This window comes from Protomyctophum bolini (assembly GCF_963924005.1).
Source record: "Protomyctophum bolini genome assembly, chromosome: 6".
In the NCBI taxonomy this organism is placed as follows: Eukaryota; Metazoa; Chordata; class Actinopteri; order Myctophiformes; family Myctophidae; genus Protomyctophum; species Protomyctophum bolini.
In genome coordinates, this window is record NC_137867.1 from 11,331,736 (window position 1) to 11,345,442 (window position 13,707).

The following is a 13,707-nucleotide window of genomic DNA, read 5'->3' on the forward strand; positions in this document are numbered from 1 at the left end:
GAACAAGGAAAAAGTAAATTTTTGCAGCCCCCAACACTACAATACATAAAATGTAACAACAACGTGTAGGTTCTGTAATGCAATTCCAATGGTGCAGCGGCATTGTATAGCCCTAAACAATTATGGTGGATTTGGCCACGCCGGGCCATGCTCCAAAATACCCGTATGTGTGTCTCAAAGAATTGCCTATTATGATCGGCCCAGAAAGGGTTAATTTTCCACATTCTCCATTTGCAGTCACAGAAGAAAGGGCAACAACCACAGTTCCTGCAGAGTCGTAATCTGAAGTGCATTGCCTTATGTGAAGGTAAACACAACCACAGCACTTCACCTTTGTGATTCCCCATTGTTTTTAAAATATTGTAGCGTGTGCTGTGCATGTTTAAGAGCATTTTATGTAGTTCGTGATGCTGCAAGATCTCCAAAAGATCAGGTCACCCAGGTAAATAGCCTTTTCATCCAAGGCACCCCTGAATGACTTCCTTACTTATAGAACCTTACATTATGTCATATTATGGTACGGAAATATGTGAGATACAGTATGTGTCACGAGAAAAACGTGAGAGAATATTCGTTTCCAAGAACAGACGGAAAATAACTTCATACTTGACATTTAACCACTTGAACCCCAGCACATTCACCAAAAAATAGCCGATCTACAAGCTCACAGCTTGTACAGTACATTGTCTATTTTTGGCGAGGAGGTTTGCTGGTCCGTCTTATTAAGTACATATAGAGGGTTTAAGTGGTTAAACTGAAGTGATATGGATACATTCCAAATATTATCACCCAAATTTGAGAAACCCTGGCCTAGAGGGTCGAGCAACACAAACGTAACATGCAGACTTGTGGCACCCAGGCCAGGGGCTCCGCCGCATTATTAATCCTCACCAAACCTGGCACAAAGTCATACCAGGGGGTTCGCCAGGGGCCCCCAGCGGCCACAGCCACACCATTGCTTCAATCCTCACCAAACATGGCACAAATGCTTTTCAGGGGTCAAACCCCTAAGTTGCACACATATGGGGCACTACAGTTGTTGCATCGGTTACTTACATTAAAAGTCCTGCAATGTGAGCCGGGCTTAACAACGTGTCAGCTTGCAGATGTGATCTTTTAGATGTGTCATTTGATGGATTGTAAAATGAAGCTTTATTCTCTCGCAGTGATCACTTCTCCTGACCTGCACAAGCATGGAGACATCTGGGTGGTTCCCAGCACTGATCACGTCTGCACCAGGTTCTTCTTTGTGTGAGTATTACATAATAGACACGGACCACCATTTGAGATTTAGCCCAAAACTTTTAATATCTTGTTGTCGTTGGAGAAGATTTTGTCCACAACTGATGTTGGTACCATACCAACAGGCAAACATTGATCAAAACATCAATTCTTCTACATTCTCTAATTGTGTGGACTTCTTGTAAATTAAGTAATGCACAGATGTTAAACAATAATTTAACTCTTGAGAGCAGAAAATTAACTTGGTCATTTTACGCTCTCAAGAGTTAAAGATCTACAGTATAAGGGTCTATTTGGTTACCAAATCTCCGTCATTTAGCTGGGGACCACCTGGAACCCCCTCAAGAACCACTGCCCATGACCCCTGGTTGAGATACACTCTTATAGGATAGGACGGCTGACCCATTTGGTAATGGTCATTATATTACATTAGGCACAACCCTTTTTTGTCTTTCCCAGCTACGAGGACGGCCAGGTGGGCGACACAAGCATCAACACACAGGACCCTAGCATCCACCGAGAGATCCTAAGAGTCATTGGCAACCAGACAGCCACGGGATGAAACGATCCCCCCACCCCCCCCCTGCAATACCGCCACCTCCACCCCTACGTAGGTGTAGGGGCGGCAGCTGCACCTCCGCCCCTTTGGGCCACACCCACCCTGAGAGACCTGGGGGGTGGGGGGCGGGCGGTGGTCCGATAAACATAAACAAGTTATTTAGAAAAAAGCGTTAAAAAAAATCAAAGAGTCACTATGGTGTTTTAAATGTGGTGGGCAGAACCACTTCTATTTTCAACTGAAATAATGACCACAAAAAAAAGAAGAAAAAAAAAAAAAAGAAACTCTGTTGAACGAAACATTTTTCTAGGTTTATATTGAACATGGAAGCGAGCGTTTTTTTCTGAAGACGGTGACATGCCGTGGCGCGTAGGCTATGCGACGGTTGACTTGGCGTTTTTTAAGAGAACATTTAAAATGGTAGAACTCTGAATATTTTGAGACTTATATAGTTAAAGGGCCTTTTCAAGAAAAAGAAAAAAAAAACAAATACAAGACCTTTGTGTTTTAAGAAAAGGTACAAGCGTGATCTTGTTTACGAAGAGTTGTACCTTTTTAAAGTACAATGTACTTTCTGTACACTGGTGTTGTTATACGCACTTTATTTTTCCTATTGTAATATAGGCTTATTTGTTCCAACTACTCATTATCTGAAAAGAAAAAGTTTTAGTTTTCTTTGAAAAAGTTTTCAAGTATTTTCAACGTTGGTGAATACAATTGACATTTTCACATACACTGAGAGACACTGAAAAGACAAGTGATACACAAGTGAGGTGAGAATCTTGATTTAAGTTCATAAAACGAATCGTTGCTGTCGGGCCGAAACCTCTAATCCCCATACTCTGTGTTTTTTTGTAAATGAACGCCCTATACTTGATCATACTACACCGTCACACAAAAGCACCAAAAGCAGCAGATCCACAAGCTCAAAACTTGTAGATCTGCTACTTTTGAATTTGAATCCTGAAAAGTAACAGTTTTCGACATATGGGGTTTCCACCCAACAGAGACACAATAGTATGGAAGCGAATTGCTGCCATGTCAGAAAGAAATATGTTTTTCCAAGATGCTTATGACATGATGCGTTATGACGTTACAAGGTGAAAACTGAAAAGTTCCATGTTTTAACAAGAAAACACACAGTAGCTGAATAGGATTTTTTCCCCGCCCCTGACATGGCAATTATACACTTCTATACAAAACAGGGAAGAAAATAACAGTGTATTGTATTTACATGGTGTGATACATATTGCAGAGAAGCTCTGGTCCAATCCACTTTTTAGACAGAAAATAAAACAATAATCAAAAAGTTGTATTCACTCAATTATGCCATTTGACCAGATGTGGTCAATGGCATTTGACCACAGCTGTTACGTGGCACACTTTAGTGAATACAACTTTGTTTGATCACGTGTCACATGCTCTGAGAGTTTTGTAAATTAATGCCCTACTTGATCATACTACACCGTCACACAAAAGCACCAAAAGTAGCAGATCCACAAGCTCGAAACGCATGTCGATCTGCTACGTTTGAATTTGAATCCTGACAAGTAACTGTTTTGGACATAAGCGTTTTCGAAGCCATGGGTGGCTTCTTGTTGTTGGAACAGCTAAAGGGTTTACAGAGATGCCTGCCTGATGTGTGAAATATTTCGACATCATTTCACTGATCCACACAAACAAAGTGAGCGATACTAAATCATATCAAATGGGGGGTCTCTGTGGCCTAATGCTGCTGCATATCAATCCGGGGGTCCTTGAATTTTTTTTAAACGGTTGTGTGTCACCGCATTCTACTGGGACCCTACACTATATCTATATCTACACTGTAACATCCTCAGCGCTAAATTAACTCTGAGAGCGTACAAATGGTCCATGGAAGTGTCCATTTGGTTCCATTCGTACACTCAGAGTTACAGCCATTTTACAGACCATTAAGGGTCCATTTGGTTCCATTTCTACACTCCGAGTTACCCGTAACAGTCTGGGTCCATTTGGTTCCACTTTTACACTCAGTTACGGACCAATGAGGGAGGGCCCCGTGTTTAGAAGCATTGATTTAAAGTTTCAAACAGTGACTTTGACGCTTTGTATTAGATTGGATGTTGGGTGAAGGTGAGTCCCTTGTTAACAAAGAGAGAAAGGAAAAGGAGGAGGGGGAAAAAAGCATTTTCAAACGGTTTAATTTGGTTCTGGCTAATATATATATATTTTTTTTTTTTCTATAAGCGTTGATGTTTGCTGCATATTTGTTTTCTATCTTTGCTGTGCTTTTAAAAACTGCTCAGAGAACCAAGGAGGCCCCCTTGTGCTCATTGAGTTGCATTACCTTTCTTGGGGAAATCACTGGACCTGACCTCGAAATTGAAAAAGAAACGATTTTTCAAAAATAGCAGACCAGTGGTGCACTATGAGCTTGTAGATCTGATATTTTTCAATAGCTAAATTATAACATGTTTAAAACACCAAAATGGGTTCCCGCCCAGAATGGGTTAAAGGTCAAGTGGTATGTATAAAATAAGCGATAAGCGCTTTGTTCAGTAACGGGGATCTTCCCCCGTCTCTCCAGCTCTGCCCCAATACCATTTCCATCCAATCAGGCGAGAGAGGTCATAGGATGTATACCATGAACAAGTGAGACATAATGAACAAGTGATGAAACATAATCAAACATAGCCGTACGCTATAAAATAATAAAGAGCTTTTAACAGTTTATTAATAAAAATGGGTTTAGCCAAAATATGTCACTTACAGCATCTTGACATACACCAAACAACAATTCAGTATTCAATTAAATTCTAGAATACAACAAAAAGACAAATACATGGTGTGTTTAGTTCACACCCAGCTGACTGCATGACTACGCATTACGGATACTAGGTCACATTTCCACCAAACCCTTGGCATGAATTTAGATTTTTTTAAACAATTCTTCCCATCATTATCATGCTAAAACAAAGGCATGTAAGTATACTGGAAAAGTGACAGCCCAATCACGAGGCATCTTTAAGGCTCCAAACCATTTTAAGAAAACAGACACATAGGATAATGGATTGTCTTTACATGCACACAATGATTATCATGAATGTTAAAGACCCATTCCTAAACGGTAAAAGAAAAAAAAGATCAAATGAAAACCTCATTAACTCACATTCAGGGTTCGATTTGTAAATACAATTTCTTAGGCAATTCAGCCACATATACATCCTCGTACAAACAATAACAAAATATTGAAAGTAGCTGATCTGCAAGTTCACAATGTGAGCTTGTACATCAAACGTTTTCACAATAAAACAGAACTTTTGATTATGATTATTAGAAAACATGAATGTGTTTAATTAAGTTGTGATATTATCAATCATAAATATGATACGTAAGTCAGACATTTCACAAAAGGAAGTGCAAGGATGAGTTACAGACCTGTAAGGGTCCATTTGGAACTACCTAACCCAGAGGGTTCAAATTGATTCAGCTTGTGTTCATCAAAAATGATAATGAAGGCCAAAATCGTTAAAGGGAACCCATAGGAAAAGGATCCCAATCCTGTATGTAACCAACATATTATGTTCAGCAGGACATTTTCATTTGATTTGCTTTGTGAAGTATTCATTTGACCTGGGCATCTTTACTTTACATTCTGCATAAATAGGTAGGTGATTATGGCTATTTAGCATTTGGTGCCTTACACAAATAAATGTAAATATAATGACACACGTTTTTTTTTACTTTGTTTCGTTGTTTTTGCAAAATGAATTGGGCTTTTTTTTTTTTTTTTTTACAAGTTACAGTATAAACATAATTAGCGTATGTACTTGTATGTTCATTAAATTCCAAATTGCTGAGAAATGAATGGAATCGTTAAGGGTTAATTTGGTTCTATTTGTATTTTGTACACTCAGAGTTGGAAGCCCCTCAAGGAACCATGAGGATCCCTGGACCCACTGGTGTAGCAGTGTTTCCAGTGAGCCAATGTGCTCAATATCAGCACCCTGACTCAGTTTGACCAGAATGCCGTCATTAGTATTATTGGTAACACTTTCCAAAATGGCTGCTGTGCATAGTTTGGCTATTTTCACAATATTATTATTTATCCATGAAACCAAGTCAAACTAAATAATTATAATGCCCACAATTCCAGGTGATTTTCAGGGTGGGGGCTCCCCAGTTCAAGATTCAAATAATGATTATTTTGGCCGGGTCGCGGCATGAAAAGTTTGGGAACTCTTGGTTTGAATGAGGAGTTCCTCTTCTTTGCCCGGTGGACAGTGGTTCTTCAGGTGATCTACTGGATTCCTTTGGCTTTCAGTTCATCTTTGACCCGGTTCAGATAGCCCGGATCTGGGTAACCATAGCTGCAAACCAACACATATATTCATGAATGGTATTTCATGCTAATAATGGAGACCCTTATAGGAATGCCATTAATGCAAACATTTAGACAAAATGCACAACAGACTCGGACATAAATGAGTTACATATACATTAACATACTGTACCATACGGATTTGGGAGGGAAAAAAAGACATTTTATTCATAAAGAAAAACCGGATCATCATCATTTACCAGGTGGGGCCCCCGTGCGTGGAGGTCTTGTGGTGAATGTCGTTCCAGGTGACCAGGTTGTCCCGTCCGCTGGTGGATGATCGTCCCACGGTGAAGACCAGCCTCTGGTGGAAGGCCCTCTGCAGCAGGGCCAGTACCTCGGAGCCCTCTGGCGAGTCTGGGAGGTACGCGGTGCGGGACGCACCCTCATACCTCCTGCCAGGACTGGGGTGCTCCTCCTAAACAGTGAGGGGACACGCGTTATAGATTATTAGCAGTTTGTCAAGGCAAGGACCCTCCAAATTGATATGCATTCGGCCTCGTAACCACCCATCTCAGCTTTGTCTTTTTGAGTGGTGCAGCCACTCCAAGAAACCGCAATGTCTGTCCCTAATCCCTATGTATCTCTGTATGTATGTACTAGGGATGCACCGAAAATTCGGCCACCGAAAATATTCGGCCGAAAATGCCTAAAAATGTATTTTCGGCCTATTCGGTTTCGGCTCAAATAAGCCGAAAAATATCACCGAATAGTAGTAGTGGTCTCAAAGTTGTGAATCGAACTAAACTGCGAGGAAAACACACATGTACAACTTACAAGCCCAACGCGCTGTGCATTGCGATGGGTAGATAGCTTGTAGATCTGCTACTTTCTGCGCAGGAAGGGCGCATGCTTATGACGCTCTTTAACTATGCATCATTCAGCAGCCCCCAGCCAGCGACACAACACGCGAGCAGCAGTCACGGAACGCACAGGTAGATCCGACACAACTGTGCTTTCATCCACGATTCCATAGCCTTCTAAATCTTATTTCCCATCCACGGGCACAAGCAACGTGATAATAGCAGCTTCCACCCGATCTGTGGTGGTGTTCTGTTGACAAGGGAAGCTAGTAGCTAGCATGGGAGCTAACGTTAGTTTTAACACTATGTACTTTACATCCGTTCCCCAACCCTCGTCCCCTCACACTCGCTGCTGCGTTTACACGGGCAGACACAAAGACGAATGGGAATATCATTTGGAGCTTTAACAATGAATGATAGACTGTATCGTTGTCCACAGCAAGCAGACCTGTCAAAACGATACACTTCCCAAAACTCAGAGACATGCCACCACCTATAAATTCAAACCCACCTCTGGAATATTGCTATCTCATTCCACTTTAATTTATTTTATTCCATAGTCTTAGTTTTTCTCTAATAAAGTTGTTTTTATTTGTTTTCTCATGTTCTCTTTGAAAAGTGTATTTAAGTACTCAGAGAAGCTTAATATAAATAATATTATTATCACTATTATTATTATTACTACTTGTTTTTATTGCCTATGCTTATGTAGAAAAAAAAGCTCACTGCTCAGGTCAAATAGGCCTATTGATATGCGATTAAAATGTGATTAATTGAGATTAATTAATCACAAAGCCTCCAATTATTTAGATGCTTTTTAATGGACCCATAAGTGTTTATTATTTAAGTTAGGTTTTGCCATAATCATGTCTTTTGCCATAATCAGGTAGCTTTACAACAAAGATGTATTCGGCTATTCGGTATTCGGTTTTCGGCCAACTGTTTCCTATATTCGGTATTCGGTTTCGGCCAAGAATTTCCCTTTCGGTGCATCCCTAGTATGTACCTGCCAAAGTGGCGCACAGAGAGAGAGTGTTGCACTGTTGTCTGCTAATTACAATGTGGAGCATGTGTGCATGCGAGAGAGAGAGAGAGAGGGGGGGGGGAGGGAGAGAGAGTGCTAATTCTCCCACACGGTAACTCTGTCATTTCTCAACCGTTTCGGACCTGTGGCGGTTGATGTTTAAAAAATGTTGAGCACGGGCTGTGAGCTTCAATATCTGCTACTTCTGAGAACCACTGTTCTAAATCGTAAAGAGATGATTTCCCGGTTGTAATGGCTTGATCAGCGATTTGTCTTACCGACTGGATGCCGCTTGGAATGTTGTAGTGAATGACGATGGTTCCGTGCCTCTCGTATCCGGGCAGAGAGGACCTGCTGGTGGAGACATCCATGCTCCCTCCCTCTGGCTGCGTGCCTTTCAGAGTGCCGTACACCGCGCCGCACGTGGGACACACCGGCTTGTAGTCGAAAGCCGTCCGCAGGCACTCGCGACAAAACACGTGCTTGCATCGCAGAGCCTTTCTCTGCGAGTCTTTGATGGTGTCCATGCAGATCGCACACAATTCCTCCTCCGCGCCTGGCTGAGCGCTACGTGCTGGGGAGGTGGCCGGTGATCTGCTGTCTGTTGCACAGGCCTGTCACGGTCATGAAATATATACAGTGTATTCAAAGATTTACACATATTTTCACAATTCTTAAAGAAAATAAATTAAAAAAAAATGGCTGGGGACCCCTGTGTATCCCTTAACCCATGAGGAGAACTATGACTAAATAATATGCTGACAATTTCATCAACAAATAGAAACTGGGGTGCATATTTTTGGGCACACAGCAAACTATACAAAGTATAAATCAAGCATCACAATGCCATTGAGGCCTGTCAAAATACAATTTAGTCAGCTAAAACTAGACTAAAATCTCAAATGACTAAAATATTACTAAAACTAAATGGCAATGTATCCAAAAGCCTATAACTAAATCTAACTTTTCCGTCAAAATTGACACTGGTTGTGATCAGGCTGGTTGTGATAACTGGGATCAGGCCTACCGTCGAAGTGTGGACTGGACTTCTACGTTTGTCTATGTCTCTGGAGGTCGCATTTTTGTGTCCGAGAAGAAAATCTTCCAAAGCAGCGATGTGCCCAAACGTCCCAGTGACTGTCGCCATTGTGCGCTTGCTGCCCCCCTCTGGGACGATGAGAAGCTGAGTGAATCTCCTCTGCAGGCCTTTGTGATCGAGTGGATCTATGGGGAGAGACTTCCTCTGCAGGTCTGTGGCGATCCTCTGGTAGAACGAGACAAATCGCTCTCTGACGAGGTGAGCGTGAACGAGGTTCGGCGTGTTTCGACGGTGTCGCGGTTTGAACGTCACAAGCGTTTTGCGTGTGGATTTACTGCTGTGCGCCGTAGACCCGGAGCTCGGCTGCGTCTCGATGACAACATCGCTTCTTTCTTCCATCCTCTGAAGTTCCTTGGAACGTGCTTGCACAATGTAGTCCATAATAACTCCGTCCACCTCGACCGGTTTGACAGGGTCATTTTTTGGGCTTGGATGCTTGTCGCTAATAGCGGACACATGCTTTAGCGTGGACAACTTCATGAATAGGTCTTCCATGTCCTGGTAGGATCCTTGGACATGGTAACACGATCCTTGTTCCGCAGCGTTGTACCCTTTGAGAATGTCCTTTAGGTGGCTCACGTCTTTGTAATTCTCCCGGAAAACGGTGACGGCAACGTCTGTAATAAACTAGAGAGAAAGCGAGAACATTGTTTATAAGCTAGTTCTACACGGTATAACTCCATTATTGTAATTCAATTAGGCATGTCACAATTATTACATAATTCTAAATAATGCCTTCAGTTTTCTGAAAGAAATATTTATTTAATAATGGCAAAGAAATAAAATAAAATATAAATGTGGTTATACTGTGCATGGATTTTCTTTAATCATTATTTTTAGGGGCGCTGCCGTGCTAGCCCCTCCTATATTCAGCTATAGTGTAGATTCTTGTCCTAACACAAACATGAAATGCCATTGACAATGAATGGATGATGTACGATGATAAGAGAGCCCCTCACTTCACACAAGTTTGGTTTTTATATAATTTTATGTTTTCACACAAATTATTTCAGATGTGGTATCATTGTGGGTTGGAGGTCTTCGCCCACTCCCTACTGGTTGACAAGGGGTACTGCTGCTTGAAGCTCACACCCCAATGTCTCACCTATGACCTCCTGGGTAGGACAATGTATAGCCGTGGCGCTGTGTGTGTATTCACACTCAATTCATTAGGGAGTCAGATGTATCCTCTAGTTTCATAATATCCATTTTAAAGTTCTGGCAGAAAACGTGTGTTTAGTCAAACTAGAGTGGTGCCCATTGGGCAGGGCACTGGCCTACTTAAGTTGGAAATGTCTATGCAGATGTCAGAACATCATTGTGATGTCAGAACAGGCCAGCTCCATATATGGAGATCTAGGAGTGAACAGGTGTGAACACTATGGCTAATGTGGGCCCCGTCCAGAGCCTGGCCAGGGGCTTTTGTGCTGGTTCTGGACAACGGTTTATCCCCCCGACTCAAGGCCGGGCACTGCACTCCCTGTAGTGGTGTGGAATGCTTGTGTCGGTGGGGCGAACGGTTCTTGAGTCACGTGGATTACATACACAGAGAAGTGGTGCATTTATAGATAGATCCACTTTTAGTTTTCCACAAGCTTCATACAGAGAGAAATTAAGCAACCAGGTCTATTGAAAACAAGCCCAAAAGAGCCTGAGCTTGTGAGCTTGGGAAAAAAGTGAAATTTTTTAAATATTTTCGGAAACCACTTTTAACACCCTGGCACAAAATATGTTTTAGATCATGGGATGGTCTGTGGACAAATTCATTTGGGGCTCCTTGACTTTAAAATGTTTGAGAAACACTGGTTTAAAACATTAAATCAGTTCTCGCAGTGGTGTAAAGTAACTAAATACATTTACATAAGTGAATGTTATGTTTTTTCTTCTTTTGTTTTTTGACTGTGATTACAATGTTCAATTACAATGCTTTTACTTCTACTCTCAGAGACAAATATTGTACCATTTACTCCAATAGGCCATTAGGCCTACATCAAATTTGCATATAGCTGTACAGTCAGTGTGTAGGTTTCCAACCCATGGCCAGCACAGGTGGTCATTCGAGGGGTCAGGAATCCCTGATTTTGAGTATTATTTCAAAACATACACTGTCACTAACTAACCTGTGTGTGTGACTGTGTGTGTGTGTGTGTGTGTGTGTGTGTGTGTGTGTGTGTCGGCTCTGCTATGTTCAAAGGATTTGTAATACATCTTGCATAATAACAAGTACTTTTACTTTGTTACTCTCACAATGATTTTCATTCTAATAGCCTACTTTTGTACTTTGTGTACTTTATGTGAGTACTTCTTCCATGACTGTTTGTGGATATAGCCTAGTTTTATATAGCATACAGTCTACTTTACCTGAGCTATCTCCCATGCAGTAACCGTTAATTCTTCAATATAATAATATTAGTAATATTTACCTCCCGTGGTGCAGCGGTAGCCATTGTGCGCAGGTTGCTGTGGAGACCAACTTATTTCCCCTTATCTTGTCTTTTCTTTGTCTTCCTTTTCAGATCGGCCTAAATGTACAGTTTGAATCTTTATGAACTGTGTTTTCCGAGGCATCCTGACTCCTAACAACGTGTTTGCAGTTATATTGCGAATATATGAACACTCAACACTGTTAGAGTCATCACAAAACGTAAACACAACAGTCAGATTGACTTTCGTTTTCCCCAAATCCCATGCATGTGGTGATGTCGGCGCGTTGCGCATGCGCCGACGTGACCCCACACAGTGTGCGCAGTACTACGGTTTTTCCACCAGAGGTCAGTAGAGCACCGCTTAGTGGCAGTGGTGGGGAAAAAGTAACATAGGACTACGGTACTTTTAATTTAAGTTAAAGTACCAATAACACCGTCGGTAGAAATACTCTATTACAAGTAAAAGAAAAAAGTACAAGTATTCAAGCAGAATATGTCCCATCCCATATTCCCATTTCAAATGTATAAAATATATAAAATATTTCGGAAAAAAGCAAATCTACAAGCTCACTAGTGTCGACACGTTTTAGCTTGTAGATTGTCTATTTTCAAATAGCCAGAGACTAGTGTATAGGGCTTAAGTGGTTATAACTTATAATGTTGTGATAATAAAAGTTGAGTTGTGCTTGAAATGTACTGTAAATCTGCAAACTGTTAATACATATTTCAATCAATCAATCAATCAATCAAAGTAACTAAAGGTTTCAATTAATATTAGTGGAGCAAAAAAGTAGGCTACAATATTTGCGTAAAAGTATAACAAATTGCAAATACTCCAGTTAAGTAAGAAGTACCCCAACATCTTACTTAAGTAAAGTGAAAGTGAATGTATTTAGTAACTTTACTTTCCAGCACTGTGCAGAATAGAAAGGTTTTTTTTATATCAATGCTGTGTATAGTGGTTGGGCCAACGGAGAGAAGTGACATGTTCTGTCCACACGGGGCACTACATTCCACACATTCAACAATGCATGGATTTAACACAGAGTATGATTTCACACTGTATGGTCTACGAAATATAGCCTATATAATAGTAATACTGGTGGTAATTGTGGATTTCAACTCTATTGCAAAGATATAACTTTTGATCTGTATAGTGTAAAACATAATTAACAATTACCAAATCAATGTCACACATTTATGCAAATGTTCAATGAATGCTACCTCTAATGAAGGCAATATGTATTTACCAAAACGTATGATTGCATTCTAATATTATTATATACTGTTATTTTTTTATTTTTCGCATGAATAAAATATATAATAATAATAATTATTATTATAAATCAATACAATCAATACAATCAATAAAATCAATACAATCAATAAAATCAATACAATCAATGTAGGGTTATTTTTGTCTTACCAATGTTGATCATTTGCAAACTTGCTGTGAATGAATGAATGAAATTAGGTCTAAATAAAACATTCTGCACTAAAATCTGATTGTCATCTGATATAGGCCCAGGTCTAATTCTGGATCTGTGCTATATATTACTTCTTATAGGAAATTCCGACCATCTATATCTGTCTTAACTGGCAAAAGGGAAAGTCGTGTGGGATTTAGCCGCAGCCACGCAGTATTATGTCGGATTGAGTGGGATTTAGACATCTGTCGAACAGGCCAATAGAATGCACATTAGTGATATTGAACGGAGCCATATCAAGGAAGGATTAAGTACAATTCATAATCTGATCAGCCAGGACTCAGCTGTCTTGCAAGCACCACAGTGTGGAGTTATATAGTAGCCTACACAGCAGCACAGCAAAAAGACTGACTGTGAGCTTGTAGATATGCTATTTTTTAATAGCGAACGTTTATACATTTTAATGTCAGGGGTAGAGTGATAAGTGATGCAGTTGAGAACGTATTACTTAACCCACCTTTCAGAATATAGAGGTTCTTTAGGTTAAAAAACAATGCACACTTTAGACATAAAAGCCCTAAAGAAACAAGTGTAATTGGTGGAGGTGCTCTAGGTGATCGAGTTCTAGCGTGGCTACCAATGCGACTGTGTACCAAGGTACATGGCCAAAGCAGGATCAAGGCCAGCCTGGGGGACCAAGCTATACCCAAGCACTGAAGCCAATACTCATCGATGTACTCTGTTACCCTGGGTCTACTGGGGGT

The 13,707-nt window shown here is 40.7% G+C and overlaps 2 protein-coding genes across 3 annotated transcripts in view; one reads left to right on the top strand and one right to left on the bottom strand.

Moving 5' to 3' along the window:
• Positions 1–2,085, top strand: part of parp8 (poly (ADP-ribose) polymerase family, member 8) — a 59,490-nt gene extending 57,405 nt beyond the window's left edge. For both annotated transcript variants that reach the window (XM_080765448.1, XM_080765449.1), the window contains 3 exons: positions 238–307; positions 1,167–1,251; positions 1,702–2,085. In XM_080765448.1, coding sequence (XP_080621574.1) covers positions 238–307; positions 1,167–1,251; positions 1,702–1,804 — 258 coding nt within the window. In that variant the 3' untranslated portion in view covers positions 1,805–2,085. The remainder of the gene's footprint in view (positions 1–237; positions 308–1,166; positions 1,252–1,701) is intronic.
• Positions 2,086–2,221: 136 nt separating this feature from the next.
• LOC308316722 (E3 ubiquitin-protein ligase DTX3L) lies at positions 2,222–11,756 on the bottom strand. Its single transcript, XM_080765451.1, has 5 exons — positions 11,514–11,756; positions 9,019–9,717; positions 8,270–8,605; positions 6,365–6,582; positions 2,222–6,153 (listed from the first exon to the last, which is right to left on the bottom strand). Exons 1-5 carry the CDS (start codon positions 11,535–11,537, stop codon positions 6,084–6,086), a joined length of 1,347 nt encoding a protein of 448 aa, XP_080621577.1. The 5' UTR covers positions 11,538–11,756; the 3' UTR covers positions 2,222–6,083.
• Positions 11,757–13,707: the final 1,951 nt, after the last annotated feature.

What these genes read in the sequence shown, in the direction of transcription:
- LOC308316722 (XM_080765451.1), bottom strand. Translation starts at nt 11,537, where the DNA reads ATGGCTACCGCTGCACCACGGGAG. An exon ending in CTACCGCTGCACCACGGGAG is followed by an intron (nt 9,718 to 11,513) that starts GTAAATATTACT and finishes CTTTCTCTCTAG; the next exon opens with TTTATTACAGACGTTGCCGT. An exon ending in GTCCAGTCCACACTTCGACG is followed by an intron (nt 8,606 to 9,018) that starts GTAGGCCTGATC and finishes TGACCGTGACAG; the next exon opens with GCCTGTGCAACAGACAGCAG.